The sequence below is a fragment of the Vipera berus genome (genome assembly GCF_964194415.1).
Source record: "Vipera berus genome assembly, chromosome: 6".
Taxonomy (NCBI): Eukaryota; Metazoa; Chordata; class Lepidosauria; order Squamata; family Viperidae; genus Vipera; species Vipera berus.
In genome coordinates, this window is record NC_138208.1 from 76,186,642 (window position 1) to 76,204,771 (window position 18,130).

At 39.9% G+C, this 18,130-nt stretch overlaps 2 protein-coding genes across 3 annotated transcripts in view; both read right to left on the reverse strand.

Moving 5' to 3' along the window:
* LOC308670029 (sodium- and chloride-dependent GABA transporter 2-like) overlaps nucleotides 1-4,522 on the reverse strand; it is a 96,582-nt gene extending 92,060 nt beyond the window's left edge. The window contains exon 1 of the mRNA XM_081331161.1: nucleotides 4,440-4,522. The gene's annotated coding sequence lies outside the window, so the exon portion shown is untranslated. The remainder of the gene's footprint in view (nucleotides 1-4,439) is intronic.
* Nucleotides 1-18,130, reverse strand: part of KDM5A (lysine demethylase 5A) — a 62,878-nt gene that overhangs the window by 17,128 nt on the left and 27,620 nt on the right. For both annotated transcript variants that reach the window (XM_081331160.1, XM_081331159.1), the window contains exons 18-27: nucleotides 17,444-17,558; nucleotides 16,432-16,787; nucleotides 15,315-15,453; nucleotides 14,586-14,765; nucleotides 13,705-13,866; nucleotides 9,040-9,591; nucleotides 7,784-7,927; nucleotides 7,288-7,447; nucleotides 6,276-6,496; nucleotides 4,440-4,850 (exon numbers count right to left, since the gene is read on the reverse strand). In XM_081331160.1, coding sequence (XP_081187286.1) covers nucleotides 4,440-4,850; nucleotides 6,276-6,496; nucleotides 7,288-7,447; nucleotides 7,784-7,927; nucleotides 9,040-9,591; nucleotides 13,705-13,866; nucleotides 14,586-14,765; nucleotides 15,315-15,453; nucleotides 16,432-16,787; nucleotides 17,444-17,558 — 2,440 coding nt within the window. The remainder of the gene's footprint in view (nucleotides 1-4,439; nucleotides 4,851-6,275; nucleotides 6,497-7,287; nucleotides 7,448-7,783; nucleotides 7,928-9,039; nucleotides 9,592-13,704; nucleotides 13,867-14,585; nucleotides 14,766-15,314; nucleotides 15,454-16,431; nucleotides 16,788-17,443; nucleotides 17,559-18,130) is intronic.

The following is an 18,130-nucleotide window of genomic DNA, read 5'->3' on the forward strand; positions in this document are numbered from 1 at the left end:
AATTTGGAGCATTGCTTGTTGCAGCTCTCAAGAGATATTTTTAAACATCTTACTTCTTAAAGCACCTACGGCTTTTCCTTCTCATTAAAAATTAGGCAGTTATTTATATCTTCACAATCTGGGTGAGAGCAACAGATTCAGACTCAACCCTGGCAAGGCTATGGGGAAAATACCCTCTCCTGGATCCAAGGATTCCAGATCTTTGGTCTTAATCAACGAGTGTTTAGCTCACTCAAAGCTGGCGTGCAATTTAGAGGTCTTCCTGGACCCCATATTTCCTGCTTCGTGCAGATCTAATTTCTGAATCAGAAGAGCCTTGGGACAGTCACTCATGCTCTGGTCACTTTGTGTGTGGATTACCATAACACAACGAATATGAAGTCACCCTTGAAGACCACTTGGAAGCTACAGATAGTCCAGAATGTGGCAAACCAGGTGGTTCTCTATGCCCATGTAAGACGTCTGTTTCCTGGCTACCCTGCCAGAATATGCTAAATTTTCTGCATAGCTAATCTTATCTGCATTTAGTATTGTACACTGCCCAGAGTCATTTTGAATTGGATGTTCTTACAAATTTAATGCATTACATTAAATTAAACCTTGAAGCTGGAGTACGAAAGCAGTAACTCTAATGATTGTTTTAAATTTATCATTACAGGTCATTTCCTGAAATGAGTCATTATAAGTTATTATTATTGTGAGTCATTATAATGAGTTATTATGCTTCCTTAGGGCTACTATTAAAAACATGAAATCTAAACAAATTAACCAATATGATACCTTAAGTGTAATAATAATAATATAGTTAGGGCACAAGTATACCTAACTGTCTTCTGCCAGGAAATGGTTTTCCTGTGATTTGTAAAAATCTACCAGCCTCTTGGCATTTGACGGTTTTGAATTGGACAAGCATTTAATAAAAATGCATAAATTAGTAGTATATTTTAAATTAATTTCTACAAGTATTTATAAAGTTTATACAAAATGAAATAACCAGTGCATTGTATATATTAATCTACTGTGTATGTGACTAGTTCATACAACAAAATGATTTAGTTTCTTCAGAAAGTTGCTTGTTACTTTTCTGCAGTTAAGCCCTGCAGCAAAGTTGTCTTTTGCAGCATATGGAAATTTTTGCAGCAGCTTCAGTCCTTATGCAGGATTTACATTTCCCACAAAGGAACAGCTTTTGTTATTTGTTCATTTAAAACAAAACTCTTCTCTTATTGGACAATACATTTTTAATCTCCCTTATTCCCAGGCATGATAAAGTATATTATTGCACATATGCATTAGCTGATCTTTAAGGCATCACTGAAATAGAAGTAAATCCTGGCAGCATGTGTGTGTGTGTGTGTGCGTGTCTGTGTGTGTGTGTATACACACACACACACATATATATACATACACACATATATACATATATATACATATATCTAAAATTGGTTTTTGGGAAGTTCCCTAAACAAAATCACAAAACTCCTGAGAATACTGCTCCAAACAAACTGTTTCTGACTAGAATCCACAGCCATTGCAAGCAGACCTGCAAAATGTCTCCAAAGGGGAAAATAATGAAATTTGCTATAATTGAATATGATCATTTTAAAAAAAAACACGATATGCAGGAAGAATAGAACAGGGCATGTGGCTTCCTTCAATCTGCAAACACGTGACTTAAAGTTTTTGTGCAAGAACCTTTGGAAGATTAATTTTCTTTCATAAAGATAGCCATTCCAGGGACTTCAACACGAAGGAACAGTATTGTAATACAGAATTCTGGATATCAGCAGGTTTCTACAACAGCATCAGGGAAGCAGATGAGGCAATGGGAAAAACTTATAAATGGAAGAAGAATGTGCAAATTCACAATTTCTTTACTAATAGTCTGCCGATGAGTAAAATCTAGTGGACATGACTGAATCTGCTTTAGCAAAGTCGCATCAAAGATACATACTGAAATGATAGATAGATAGATAGATAGATAGATAGATAGATAGATAGATAGATAGATAGATAGATAGATAGATAGATAGATAGATAGATAGATAGATAGATAAGATAAGATAAGATAAGATATAAATAGATATACCAACATTAGCTGGTGCAGAAGGCAGCAGAGTGAATAGTTATGTGTGCTTCTAGTCTGTACTGGTTGCCAAAACTGTTTCTGGGCCCAATTTCAAGGTGCTGGTTTTAATCTTTAAAGTCTTTCATGGCCTGGGACTGGGTTATCTGAATGACTGGGGTTTCCAGAAGAACGGTCACTCTCTCCTGGGCAGAGTGGTTTTTATTTTTTTTAGTAATGACTATTTTTATATTTGATCTTTAATGACTGCTTTAATGAGGGAGGATCCCTTGCAGGGACGGGCCGAGGAGTTTAGTCATCATCTGACGGACAAAATCGCTCAGATCCGGGCTGGTCTGGACTCTGACTGGGCGGAGTTTGACGTGGAGGAATCGGACGGTCTTGAGCATGTTATCTGGACTGAGTTCGATCCTGTTTCCCCTGATGATGTGGACAGGATCATGGGGAGGCTGAGCTCCACCACTTGTTTGTTGGATCCGTGCCCCTCCTGGCTGGTTTATGCGGCTCGGGAGGGGACACGAGGCTGGTTCCAGGCAGTAATAACTGCTTCTTTGAAGGAGGGTGTCTTCCCCGCTGCCTTTAAGGAGGCGGTGGTGAGACCCCTCCTCAAAAAGCCTGCCCTGGACCCGGCTGTTTTAAATAACTATCGTCCACTCTCCAACCTTCGCTTTCTGGCGAAGGTTGTTGAGAGCGTGGTGGCGCAGCAGCTTCCTCTGTTCCTGGAGGAAACTGATTATCTGGACCCGTACCAATCGGGTTCCAGGCCCGGGCACAGCACGGAGACGGCATTGGTCGCCCTGGTGAATGATCTCTGGCGGGCTCGGGACAGGGGTTGTTCCTCTGTCCTAGTCCTATTAGATCTCTCAGCGGCTTTCGATACCATCGACCATGGTATCCTACTGCGGCGTCTCAGGGGGCTGGGAGTGGGAGGCACCGTTTTACGGTGGTTCTCCTCCTATCTCCTGGGCCGCTCGCAGTCGGTGTTGATGGGAGGGCAGAGATCCACCCCGAGGCCTCTCACTTGTGGAGTCCCTCAGGGGTCGGTTCTCTCGCCCCTCCTGTTCAACATCTATATGAAGCCGCTGGGCGAGATCATTCGTGGTTTCGGGGTGGGGTATCATCAGTACGTTGATGATACCCAACTTTTTTTCTCCACCCCGAACCAACCCAGCGATGCCCTTGCCGTGATGTCCGGTTGCCTGGAGGTGGTCCAGGTCTGGATGGGGAGAAACAGGCTTCGTCTCAATCCTGCCAAGACTGAGTGGCTGTGCGTATCGGCATCTTGGGCTAACCAGACTATTCCATCTCTAACGATGGGGGGTGAGGTGTTACCCCCCGTTGATAGGGCTCGCAACTTGGGCGTCCTCCTGGACTCACGGCTCAATTTTGAAGATCATATAGGAGCCGTGACCAGGGGGGCTTTTGCCCAGGTTCACCTGGTGCGCCAGTTGCGACCCTACCTGGACCGAGATGCCCTACGCACAGTCACTCATGCGCTCGTGACCTCCCGTTTAGACTACTGCAACGCTCTCTACATGGGGCTGCCCTTGAGGACCACTCGGAGGCTTCAACTGGTGCAGAATGCGGCCGCGCGAGTTGTGATGGCGGTTTCCCGATACTCCCATGTAACACCTCTACTCCGTGAGCTGCATTGGCTTCCGGTTGCCCTCCGGGTGAGATTCAAAGTGCTGGTGATGACCTATAAAACCCTGAATGGCTTGGGTCCGGGATATTTGAGGGAACACCTGCTGCCAGCATCAAGTTCCCTTTGTCCAGTGCGCTCACACAGGGAGGGTAAAAGATTGCTGGCGGATAACACCTTCTCTGTGGGTGCGCCTGCCCTGTGGAACCAGCTGCCCGTGGAGCTCAGGACTGCCCCTGGCCTGCGTTCATTCAGCCGGGACCTGAAGACTTGGCTCTTTGAGCTCTCTGGCCCAGGCTGAGAATTTTAACTGGGGTTTTATTTTCAGGGATAATTTAATCTTTTTAATTGCCTTTTAACTTTTGTATTTTGTATTGGTGTGATTTTAAAATGCCCTGTAAACCGCCCTGAGTCCTTCGGGAAAGGGCGGTATATAAATCTAATAAAATTAAATTAAAATTCTATATATTTATTTTAATTAATTGTTGCAGGCCGCCCAGAGTCACTTTTGGTGAGGATGGGCGGCCGTGTAAATTTGGTGGATAAATGCATAAATCCTAAAAATCCCTTATCAAAGAACAAATAATGTTACGGTTTCTGCTTTGTAAACAAAGTATGGCTAAAACTTTCAAAGATAAGAGCCCTGGAGTCTGAAGCAATGATCTAGCAATGGTTTTGTTTTTTTTCAAAACATCAACCGTGGTGACCCACCTTGTCCTTGCAGGGCCTCTGGCAGTTTTGTGCAGCACACACGGCGTTTTCGTCATCTGACTCTTCTGCTCCTGACCAGTCATACTTGGAGGGGATGTCCAAAACTTTCTTCTCCCTCTTTTTTTCAGTGCACTCTTTCACCAGCTCTACCTTTGTTGCAGCCGCTTTCTCACGCTTCTTCTTTCGTTCTTCTTCTTTAGCCAGCTTTTTGGCCAGTTTGTTCAGCTCCTTTGTCTTGTCCATGGTCAGTTTCAGCTTCTTCTTCTTTGGTTTCTCCAACTTCTTCAGCTCTTTAGACTTCTGCTTCAGGTCACCGAAGAACTGCTCTGCTTTCTCGAGTTTGCGCTTCCTTTTCCTCTCTGAAGCATCTCTTCCGCGGGTTTTCAACGGCTTCTCATCCATGCTCTCATCCTTCAAGGAACAAAAGGAGGAGGTGGATAATTGCCAGATTATTCCCTGGCGTATCATAAAAGCAAAATGAAGAAGCTACTTTCCATAAGCACACAGCGCTTTCACTGAGTGAATAAGCTCATTAACAGGAGAGAAGAGGCAAAGTAAATATTAATCACAATGCCAGTTTACTTCATAAGGTCTAAAGTGGGACACTCTGTTTTGGAACCAAGTGGATGTTAAACAATTTGTAAGATAATATACATTCACCCAGACCTGGTAATATGCTTTCCTAAGAAAGGTCAATCATTAGGATTAGAGCGGAAAGGACGTTTCTTCTTCCTCAGCCTCAACAAATGAATTATTTTCAGGAGGCTGGATATGACCATTTTATTTTCAATATCTAAGAAGTGGGAGACCGTGAGTTCAAGTCTTGCCCTCTCCATGAAAGCCAGCTGAGTGACTTGGGCCAGTCACTCTCTCTCAGTCCAAACCACCACACAGGGTTGTTGTTGTGGAAAAAGTAGGAGGAGGAAGGTATTTTAGATATTTTTTCAGCCTTGGGTTATTTGTTAAAATAATAAAGGTGGGATATATATGTTCACGGACATATGCATACACTTTACAATAACCGAGCCTTAGATTGCTGGCTCCACTCTGCTAATGGCAATCAACAAGCATTTTGCTGCATGTGAATGGGAGTGTCCCAACATTCCTGGTACTTAAAATAGAGACAGGATATTTTTGCATCAAATTATGAGATGCTTAGGCCAGGATGCTCATGACTTTTCAACAAGAAACATGTGGCAGACAATATTCCACCGTATGGATTTAGTGAGAAATAGAAAAGGGAGTAAATAAGAGTGGAAGGACAAATGTAATGAGCTTATAGGGCAGTGATGGCAAACCTTTTTAGAGACCGAGTGCCCAAACCACAACCCAAAACTCACTTATGTATCGTCGGGTGCCGGGTGGGCGTGGCCCATAGGGTGGGCGTGGCTGCGGTGGTAACGGCAGCCTGGGTGGGACTAAAAAGTTCAATCTATCAATTCCAACTTTGTGAGATCTTCTCCCCCCCCGCAAGAAGTTGAAATTGATTGATTGAACCTTTTTTTTTTGCACACGGTGGCGGAGGCCTAAAGCGAAAATGTTTTATAAAACCCAGCTGAAGGCTTAGGACTGGGGCGACGGCACGCGTGCCCACAGAGAGGGCTCTGCGTGCCACCTGTGGCACGCGTGCCATAGGCTCACCACCACGGTTATAGGGGCTTCAAGGAAGACTTTGGTAAGGAAGCAAATCCCAAAAGAGTAAATTAGGAGGAGCCAATCCAATAAAGCGATGAAATAGCAGCAGTGGGAATCACCTGCTCTCTGCAAATACCATTTTGCCAAAGTTAATTTTACATATGACTTTGCTATTTTACGATAGAAAATGCCTACGTTTACCTCCATGATATGAAGAAATCTATCTTCAGAGGGTGGGTGGGTGGCCTGCAAAATCCGCCAGATGTGTTGGGTTTCATCAAGAGATACTTCTAAGAGATCTCCTATCATCATTAGATCTTCTAGCTGTGATTTGGCTCCAGAAGACAGTTCAAGCACAGGGGGTTCTAAACTGCGAGGAACTAAAGGGCTTTTACGGGGTTGCTTTCTTGGGGTATTGGAACCTTTCAAAAAGAAGCACAAAGGAAAAAAATGATGTTTAAGACTAAAGGACAGAAAACATAATGTGAAAGGGCTAAAGTTTTGATTTCTTAAAAATTCAAGTACCCAGTTTCCTAGTAGTTGATGGCCTCATTGTCATTTATTATAGACATGCCAAATGACATGAAGTCATTTGGACGGTTTAAGACTCTAAAGAAACTCAGAATCTCTAGTTGTTACCCAGGTGCCTAAGACCCCAGAGATACATACAATTTCTGACACCTTCAAAAGTTGCAGTTACAGTTACAGAAACAGAACATGATTAAATACTGGTTCTGGTGATGTTTTGAAAATGATATGGAAGAAGCTTGGGCAATCACCTGTCTATTATTCATTCACAGCCACACTGTTTTTCAGATTTTTATGTGAGTTTTTTTTAAAAAAAGTTATCACTGCTTTAAGAATCATTTTAATTCATTAAGATAGCTACATTTTTTCCCCAGGTTTATGCAGAAGCCTGGGAAAAAGACACGACTGTAGTACTTAATAATAGAAAGTACTGTGCTCACATGGCATTCAAAACACACTACAAAGCGTATGTCTGGAGTATCCTATCTGCCTGCCTGCCTGCTTGCCAATGAAGTTGATCAAATCTAGTTTTTAACTTAGCCTCACCACTAATTTTTAGTCCCAGAGCGCTTCATTTGTTAATTTAATTTAGAAGCTGCTTAAAGAATTTTTGGTGAATTGGTGAAATTACAATAACAAATAAGTGGCACTGTACGTATAATACTATGTAGAAAAAAAGGATTACCTTGAGAACAGCTTTTTGAAGCTGATGAATATGCATGTTCAGCACAGAAAGAGGGAGCCGTCCACATGTGTGTTACTACTTCTTCAGATTTGATTGGAATTTCTTCGTCACAGAAGAGGTTAGGCTCCAAACTGCTAGAAGACTTTACACTGGCATTGTCCTAAAGAAAAGTACAGCAGAAACATGAGATTATGGAGAAGGATCTAATCATTTTAATACAACCCACCACAGGTTTATTAACAGAATTACATTAAACATGGGTTAAGCCAGTGGCTTTCTTTCAGTTACTGCAGCAATATATGGTTAGATAGTTATAGCAGAATGAAACTCTGCACTTTTAAAAAAAAAAATAAAAAATAAAAATTTCCCAAGAGGCTTCTGATCATCTCTTTGTACCAAACAACTTTACAGTTGTTTTGTTACTGGTGAAATCTCACTGAAGGAATAAAACAATTATTCACAATTGTGAGCTCAGAAATGTAATTGCAAGACTAACCTTTATGTCATAGCCATATGCTTCTCTTATGTCTTCATCTGAATCTGTCTCCTCATCATCATAATCCATAGTCTGTCGAGGAGATGAAGATACACTACTTGTAGCCCGATTAAACCCAGATTGCTGAAAACTAGTCAAGTGACCCTATGTGAAGAAACACACTTTATGAGTTAAAAAAGCATCCAGTGAAACTTGTACAAGGTAACAAAAGTTATTTGAGTTGATTAAGGGTTGCAAATCAGATTACAGGAAACTAATAGTTGCTTTAAAATTATATTTCTAACAATAAGAATTGAAATTTCATTTCTAAGCTTCCAAGACACAACTATGTTCACAGATGCTGAGAACACCATAATTGCTTCTTCACTTTTATAACCATTGTCTGAAATATATGTGGAACTTGGTAATTGATAACAGTATCTGAAAATATTAGAATTTTATAGTCACTGAAGACATCAAACAAAAACACATCAGTGAGAATTATTAATAATCCTTTGGGATTGATATATTTACATTTATAAGATGCTAATTACATTGCTTGAACAAAGAAAAAACAATTAAAACCTTTTAAAAATATCTTTTTATGTCATTCTTGCTGGGAAGTGAGCAGAAATCCCCAAATAAAAGGCATTCCCCCTAACTATCTTTGTAATACACAGCAAAGGAAGGCATACGTAATAAATTGGCAATATCTGGCTACTCTACAATTGTTGGACTGCATATCTTAACACCTTTAGTCAAGGAAATTAACGGCAAAGAATGCTAAGGAATGCTAATGCATTCAGTACCTGAAGGGCCACAGATCACTGGAATAAAAAGGAATTTAGTATTAAGTGTATAGAGGTGTAAATCCCAAAGAGATATTTAATAGTCGGAAAAAAAGAATAGCCAATAAAAAATGTCACATTAACTTTTTATTAGAAGTACAATTCCTGAGTGATAAAAATCTACTGTATTCATGTTTGAAAAGCTGTGCTGTTTGTAAGATTTTGGAATTTCCTACATTGGAATATAACTATTTCTTCCTAGTCTTTGTAAAGTGTAAAGTCCCTGCTAGTGAATGTGTATTCGGTTATGTTCTAAAAAAACCAACTGTTTTTATCATTTGGACTGGTTTAAGAAGTCTATACAAAAACATCAACTTTTGGGTTCCAGAAGGACAGCATTCAGAGCAAACTAGGTGACAAAGCTCAAGCAATAAGGTCTTTATCCACAGGAAGAGAAGAGAGACTGCACCCAAAAAATAAAACTAATACCTGTAAATCGGGATTGGCAGCTGCCTTCTGGAGTTCCGCGCTGATTATCTTCTCCGTTTTCTCGCGTGCCGCCTGTTCTACCATACGCTGGCTCAACACAGAAAGTTTGGCCAACGCAGAAGATAGTTCATCGGTGGCCAGGGCTTGCCGTGCCCGATCTTGCCAGCTCATAGCTCGCTCTGTCAGGCACTGCAATGCTTCCCCCTCTGGCAACCGTACTGGGAGTTTTTGCAAGGAGACTAGTAGAGATAAAATTGTCTCAAGACGAGGCCTTCGAGATCGCATGCAAAGTGGGCACAAGAACTTGACTTCTTTGGCAGGCCAGCTAGAGCCCTTCTTTTGGGAGCTCGTTTTGGGAAGGGTCACGCAAGTGCTATGAAACCAGTCTTTGCAGAGTTCACACTGTAGCATGAATCCACTGGCCGTCTTGCGGCAGATGCAGAACTTGATTTCTTCAATGCGATCCACCATCGTCATCTTGGCCAGGTTGGCTTCCCTGAGGGCGTGCATGGCTTCAACCTCTTTCTGCTCCCGGTCTTTGAAAACAGCCACCTTTTCAAAGGGAAGAATAGTAGAGAACCATTCAATCCATTTCATTGGCAAGACTCACATTCCTAGACTGGTCCAACTTTTTTTTAACACACTGTGCTACACGGCATAAATGAACAAACAGAATACTTGTTCCAAGCTGCAATGTTTTTTAAAAATCTAATATACCTGAATCAAATTAAAAAAGACTTGTGAAAAATAATTATATGAGGAATCTAAAAATCATTAACATTTTCAATAGAATACAGGTAGTCCTCGAATCACAACAGTTCATTTACTGACTGTTCAAAGTTGCAACGGAACTGAAAAAAGGGACTTATGACTATTTTTCATGGTCACATGATTTACATTTGGATGCTTGACAATTGGTTCATATTTATGATGGCTGCAGTGTTGTGGTCATGTGATCACCTTTTTGGACCTTCTGACAAGCAAAGTCAATGGGGAAGCCAGATTCACTTAACAAGCGTGTTACTAACTGACTCACTTAACAAATGTGGCAAGAAAAGTCGTAAAATGTAGCAAAACTCACTTAACAAATTTCTCACTTAGCAACATAAATTTGGGGCTCGATTGCGGTCATAAATCGAGGACTACCTGCATCATCTTTCAATTACCATCTGAAACTTACTTATGAAGGTCTAATCTGGCTTCCATGTGGAAAAAGTTCATAAACAGAACTCTGCTGCTGAAAAAAAATCTTGTTCCAAATATCCATCAACCTAACTTCATCCATCATGAGACAAGAAACATAGGAGGGCTTTCAAAGATGGTTGCACAGTACTAGCAGTTTCATACCAGTTGATGTGAATGACAAGTTACAAGCTGATAACCACAGCCTGCCAATCTACCTGCCAGAAAGGTACAGACCGAAAATCAATACCTTCAGGAGAAAAAGATGCTGCTTGTCATATTGACACAGAGAGATAACCCAGTAATTCCCTCAGAGACAGACTGCTTGAATTGTTCTTTCCAAACAAAAAAAGTGCACAGATGGCAGAATCAATGGAGAGGAGAAACTGGAGAAAGAAGGAATAATGAGGTTCTCTTCGGCTCCCCAGGAGCCTCAGAATTACTGAAATTTCCAGGAAATCCCAAAATAATTTTTAAAAAGGAAATGTCTGTTTTGGGAAACTGCTAGATGTGTTGCATTAGGTTTAACCTGTGTATTATTGTTCGGTGGTAAAAGTCTCCTGATTCTATTTTCCGCATAAATTAGGGAAAGTTTTACTTGTATAACTAGAATGTTTCTATAGAATCTGGTATTCTCCAATGTCTGTCTCTTTTTTAAAAGTTTTTTTCCCAAATATTTTTTAGCATTTGTAGCAGACTGCTGCCATCTTGTGATATGGCTGGAATATATCTTTTCCATTTTATTTTAGATTGTCTTTGGATGTTTGTTTGGCTGCTGACTGACAGCTCTATCTTCTTTAACAGGGAAGCTCTGCATCTTAACATCTAAAGTTACCAAGAGTTATAAGTTACAGAGACAGGAGTTCCATTATTATTATGTAATAATATATGACATGCTATATGGTATGATATGATATATATGACATAAATATGTGTATACAGAGAAATGCTGCGAAAATCCAGAGGGCTTCTTAGAAAGAATGTTTTGCCTATAGGCTCAACCCTTCTATTATATCAGTTTTATGTAAAGTAGGACCGCACACGCTTCATATGAGCTGTTTTAGAATGCATAAGTGATCCTCAAACCATGTGAGCCTTTGTAATTTCTTTAAAAAAATGAAGCTGCGCTAATTGAAGCAACCACCCATGTTTCTAGGCTCTTTGCAAATTCCAGAAGATTCCTCCACACCATTTTCAAAATTTAGCCCTAAACGTAAGATGTACCTAGCAAGATGTAAGATGGCTAAGACATTCTGCAGCAGTTATAACTACTTACACAGTGCCAGATCCCAAAGCTCTTGCAGATTACACGTTTGTTCACAGTGGTACTCCAGCAAGAACATGTGTTAATTCCAAATCCCAGACTTCAATTGACCATCAAGGCTTTGTGTTAACTGACCTATATAGGTCAGTTAACACAATAATATGTAACTGCTCACTGTGTCCAAACAGATTTAGGATTTCCAACGCCTTCTTGGTATTGATTGAAAAAGATATAGACCTCAGTGTCATCAGTATTATCATTTCTTCAGTTGAGTTTTGCCTAGTAATTAAATTACTGAGCTATCAAACTTAATGTCCCCATATTAATCTCTTTTGCCGAGTTCTATAGGTGGGCTTTGGTGAGTTGACAGATATTTCACAATATCTGGTAGCTATAAATTTAAAGCTACAAAGAAAAATCAATTTGTGGTCAGTAGATTCTGTAATTATGACAAAATAAATTCATGTTTGCTAAAATGATCTGCACAACTGCAATGTTCATTCTGTGCTCAAGAGTAAAGATTTAGCAGGATGTTCAGCAAAGTGCGACATTTTGAAAACTCAAGAAAGCATAAAATAGGTTTTAAGGTTCAAAAATATGCTTTATTATGTCAATAAGCTATACTAGTCACATAAATCATAACTATGGGCAATTCCAAATGTTATCTCTAAGGATCAGGTGTTATCTCTAATATCCAATTTAAAAGTGTAAAAGTATGAAAATGTTGACAACTAAATAAAATACAGGATGCTTACTTTTAATAAACCTAAGAGATGTGTTGTTAGTAATGTCTAAGGGTTGACAACAGCCTGATGACACATAATCAAAAATCAAACTTGAAAAGTTTTGCATATGTAAAATGCAATTCTTAGAAGTTTATTATCAATAAGAATACAATTTCAAAAAAATTAACCTAAAAATTAAGGCTAATAATTATAGAATAAGCACACATGGCTCCATTTTTTTTTAAAAAAGAGAGATGAGATTGTAAACTTTGGAAATTCTATTTTACTAGTGGAATTATTAGCAATACAAAACTCAGATTGAATTCTATTGAATACCTTTCAATGGCTTGATCTTCTCAACAGTGAAAAAAATGTCATTCTGACATGTAATGGAATTTCTATTACAATATGTGCATTCTAATAGCTATTAGTTATAAGTAATAACTATTCTAATAGTTCTAGTCCTGTAAAACCTGGATTCTCTTAACCTCCAAAGAGCAGACAAAATTTTATTTCAGATTTCACCCCCAAATAATGGACCAACTCTCTTGCTTCGGAACCTTCTACGTAACTGATGTAATTTATATTAATTGTTAAGTCCAGAGTTATTTTATGTTATCTGCGTCAATTTGATATAAACTAACAGAAAATATACAGAAGCATCGCTTACATCATTACATAAATGAAGTAATTACATCAATACAATTCTGATTGAATGGATATTTGTATTTAATAGAAAGCTTTTCCTCCAAGAGGTCCAGTAAATCAAGATTTAATACCTGTTCTAAAGTAACAGGGCTTTAGATTCACAGTAAAGTAAAAGATACAGGAGCTTCCTACTGGGAAAAAAGAATGGCTATATACTATACAAGGTAAAGGTAAAGGTAAAGGCTCCCCCGCACATGCGTGCTAGTCATTTCCGACTCTAGGGGCCGGTGCTCATCTCCGTTTCAAAGCCGAAGAGCCAGTGCTTGTCCGAGGACGTCTCCATGGTCATGTGGCCGGCATGACTAGACGCCAAAGGTGCACAGAACGCTGTTACCTTCCCACCGTAGTGGTCCCTATTTTTCTACTTGCATTTTTACGTGCTTTCGAACTGCTAGGTTGGCAGAAGCTGGGACGAGTAACAGGCGCTCACTCTGTTACGCGGCACTCGGGATTCGACCCGCCAAACTGCCGACCATCTGATCGACAAGCTCAGCGTCTTAACCCACTGAGCCACCGCGTCCCATAATATACTATATACTCAACTGTTATTTATCAAAATAATAAGAATTGTATTAACCCAATGTTTGCAAAAAAGGATACTTTGGGGGAAGAGGAAATCAACTAGAATTAACATATGGAATAGAGATTATAGAAATTAATTGTGCTACAAATGTAACCCAGACAACACACTGTTTACTAATTATTGAATGAATTATGGTTTGTTAAAAAAATCAATAATATATATATACCAAAAAAAAGAATGGCTAAACGAATATGGGCCCTCACCACAGCTGCAGTATCCCTGTATTCTTCTATTCCATCTTCTAATTCACTCAAGGATTCCATGTCAAGATCTTTTTCCTTCTCCTTCTCTATCAGCTCCTTTACTCTTTTTCGTCTGTTCTTACTGCTTCCATATACACCAATGTCAGTTCGAGGGCTAAGAACCTATAACAAAAAACAATAATAGTTCAGACATACAAATGTTTTTACAAAACATTTTGTTAGAACTCAAGATCTGGCCACAATTTCAACGGGATCTGGGCTACGCTAATTTTAGAAAGAGTTTTACAGAGAGGGTTAATCAAATTGAGACTGCTTTTAGTTTCAATAAAAGCAGTAAGTTTTCAAAAAGGCAATCTTCTTACACAGCAATAAAATTCTATACAATTTACAATCCTAATTGGAACCAGAATGTCCACTGCTAAGCAAGGAAACTAAGCGAGCTGTGCCAGATCTTACAACCATGCGGTATAAAACAAATGCACCGTCTCACTTTGCTTGTGGGAAGTTGGCTGGGAAGGCCACAAATGGTGATCACATGAGCCTGGGATGCTGCGACCGTTGTAAATACATGCCAGTCTGCCAATTGCCTGAATTTTGATCATGTAACTGTGGGGATGCTGCGACCGTTGTATGTCCGAGGATTGATCATAGGTCACTTTTTTTTCTGTGCTTTATTAACTCTGAATGCTTGGTAAAAGAATGGTTGTATGATGAGGACTACCTTTATCCCCCTCAGTCCTATGCAAAACTGCTGTTTTTTTAAAACTCTTAACTTACATTTTAAGGCTACACCCATCACTTGCATGAAAGAAGATCATCATCAACAACTGGAGCATTAGAACCTGCTGCTCTGGATCCTAGTACATGTTTTCCCAACTAACCTGTAAAAGTGTGTAGCTTGAATTCTTCTTCAGAAAAGTTCGGCCGGTGCGTTCCCTCCACGCACGGGCTGCTGCTACCTGTGAGTCAACTTGGGGGAGTCCATCAAGACGGACAGGTATGAGGCGGCCTTTGGAAGACAGATTCTCAAGTTGCTCTAGATACGCATAATTACTTCCATTCTGCATGGATTAAAAACAAATCATTCTCGTCTCGTAATAGAGCAAAAGGAACCGATCACAACTTGAAACGTGATTTTAATCACTGCATTATTTTAAACCACATGTTGGTCTTCAAGGTAGCTACTGCCAGGATAGTCAATGATAAAATGGGTTGATACAATAAAAAATCCCAATAAACATGAGCGCAAGATAATAACATTATTGCAGAATACAACTTTCTATTTTAATGAAGGGCATGTGAAATTAACAAGGGGTTTTGTCCAAAATACTTTTTTAAATGAGACAAATGCAGTTGCGCATTATTACTCTCCTAATTAGCAGATGGCTTTTTATTAAAAATATTCAGACTCAGCAATTAACCCGGTATGAGTCCCCATAGTTAAATTTTAAAATTAACCTGTATCTTGAATCAGAATCCTCACTTTATGTGAAACAAGATACCTTTTGTAGCAAGAATCAAGAGTATCACAATGTTACTATCTGACTCTTTATAATGAAAGGCAAAGGCAGTATCTGAACTCTTGCTCAACCCTGTGGAATTAAACATACTTGAATGGCCTCCACTTTGGCTGTCCAATCTCGAGCACGCTGCAGGGCTTCTCTCAATGCCAGAATGTTGGGCAGGTAAGCTGGGATATTCTTTGCTTCATTCACAATACTCTCCAGAGCGGCAATACTTTGTCGAGGTCTAAGAGCAGAGAAGAAAAAAACATCTGGAATACATCCTTATTTCCTGGTCCAAATCAAAAATACATCTCAGTTATAAAACAGGACTATACCATGCATTGAACACACCTCAGCTACATCAGGAATAATGCTAATCTCACATATTGTTTTATTTAATGGTTTCGTGGCACATAATCAAAAAGAATTAATCTAAAGCTAACAATTTCATAAACAATTCAACTGTGCCTAAGCACTCATAATACTTTCTCTGGAATAATTCAGTTTTCAAAAGCTCCAGGAGGCCAAAACAGTGAGGGCAGATGTTTCTAATTTTAGGGAGAGTTGGAATAGAACACTAGTGCTATCACAATTGACGAGACTTCCCCAAGATGTAAGAGTTGGGTAAATTGATTCCAGATGGAAAAACTGGCCCTGCCTATATGTAGATACCAAGCAATACAGGGCTTTCCAGATTAGAATCTGGAATTAGATTTGGGAATCAGGTTGTGTCCAGATTACCGGTGTAATATAATCCAAACGCTGGTGACAAGTGCTAATCCTGCTCAAGAAGGCAGAGCATTTAGGATTGGTTTCCTCTCGAGTAGTCTAGAAAGGTAGCCCCACATACAGCACATTGCATTAATCCGGATAAGTGGCAAAGACCTACACCGTCAAGGCTGAAAATGATTTCCTCAATTGGATCAATAAGTTTAAGACAGATAAGGGCTCCTCAAGCAAACAATCTACCCAATCAAACTCAAGAGTCTGAAGCTAGAACATATGAACATGATTTCAAAAGACTTTCCTAACACTATCTTTAGAAAGGCTTAGCAATGTAATCTTTTCAGACATGCTGATTTTATTAATAATAATAAAAAAAATCTAACCATTAGATTCCCCTCCCTTTATGATTTTATCCAAAGAAATTTTGGTAGACAGCCTTTGAAACACCCTCAACTCCTGATGGACCCATAAAGACAATGAACAAAACACCCCTCACCTTGCTTGTAGGCAGACTTTGGCTTTTTCCTCCCACCTCTCTGAAACTGTAAGCACCTCCTGCAATTCAGCCATGGCTTTCTCCACTGCGTGGTGTGGTGCTAGGCCCACCCCTGAGTCTATCAGTTTCTTCATCAAATCCAAGGTGACTCTCTGAGGATCTGAAAGAGTCACCCGCACTTCATCCAGCCAACGTGCCTGTTGAAGCTCTTGCTTCAGGCGAGGTAATTCTGGAAGTTCCACATAGAGTCCAGAGCCCATGTCTATCAGCGTCTGCAACTTGGATGAGTCTGGGACCTCATCCATCATAGCCTCTTGGGCACGCTCGTGAAACTCTTCGACATCATCCAGCAGGTTCTTTGAAAGGGTTTAGAGCAAAGTGACCATTCAGCACAGCGATAGAGGTAGTAACAGACATCAAATGAACATCTGAATGTTTTTAGCTAGGTTTGTTTGAGGCGGGCAAAAAAAAATGGTATTCGTAAAACAATTCTTGCAGCAAACAATATCAAATCAACCATTCACGGTAAAGGAAATCTCTTTTTGAGGGTTTTGAGAGGACCTAGAAACAAACTTATTTGCTTGCTCCAAAGTACCTTGGTTCAAAACAACAGTCAAAATCTTAAAGTGGAATTACTGAAATTACGGTAATTTGCTGAAATTAATACTTTCATCCCTGCACACATTTGGGCTTCCTGGAAATACTGCAATAGTCAATTGATTACTATTTGTTTTAATTCAGCCCACTTCTTTAAATGAGAAACATCCACTGTCAGTTGAATATCAACCTTTTTAAAATTTTCATTGCACTTCAAGTGCACAAAAATTGTTAAAATTAAACTTTTGACACTTAAAAAAAAATCCCTACACGAAACAGAACAGGAAACAATATTTGCAACTTCCCCCTTAAAATGTTGTCAAGAGACTCTAATGGATTATTTTATAAAATTTCAAGAAGTATTTCTATAGCAACTTTTAACTCTATCCAAATGCAGCCTTCTCCAAAAACTCACCTTTACTTGCCGAGCCTGAGTGATGACACAAGGAAGACTGAACAACTGTTGAACAAAAGCTTTCAGTTCTTCTACAGTCAGTTTAGTCCGTGTCCTTCCGCTGTCTGAATTCAGTCTATTATATAAAAGAAAAGAGAATAGTGTTGTTGTTGTTGTTAGCTGCGAAGTCGTGTCCGACCCATCGCGACCCTATGGACAACGTTCCTCCAGGCCTTCCTGTCCTCTACCATCTTCTGGAGTCCATTTAAGCTCACGCCTACTGCTTCAGTGACTCCATCCAGCCACCTCATTCTCTGTCGTCCCCTTCTTCTATTGCCCTCAATCTTTCCCAGCATGAGGCTCTTCTCCAGTGAGTCCTTCCTTCTCATTAGGTGGCCAAAGTATTTGAGTTTTAGCTTCAGGATCTGGCCTTCTAAAGAGCAGTCAGGGTTGATCTCCTCTAGGACTGACCGGTTTGATCGCCTTGCAGTCCAAGGGACTCGCAGGAGTCTTCTCCAGCACCAGAGTTCAAAGGCCTCAATTCTTTGGCGCTCAGCCTTTTTTATGGTCCAACTTTCACTGCCATACATTGCAACTGGGAAGACCATAGCCTTGACTATACGCACTTTTGTTGACAGGGTGATGTCTCTGCTTTTTAGTGTGCTGTCTAGATTTGCCATGGCTTTCCTCCCCAGGAGCAAGCGTCTT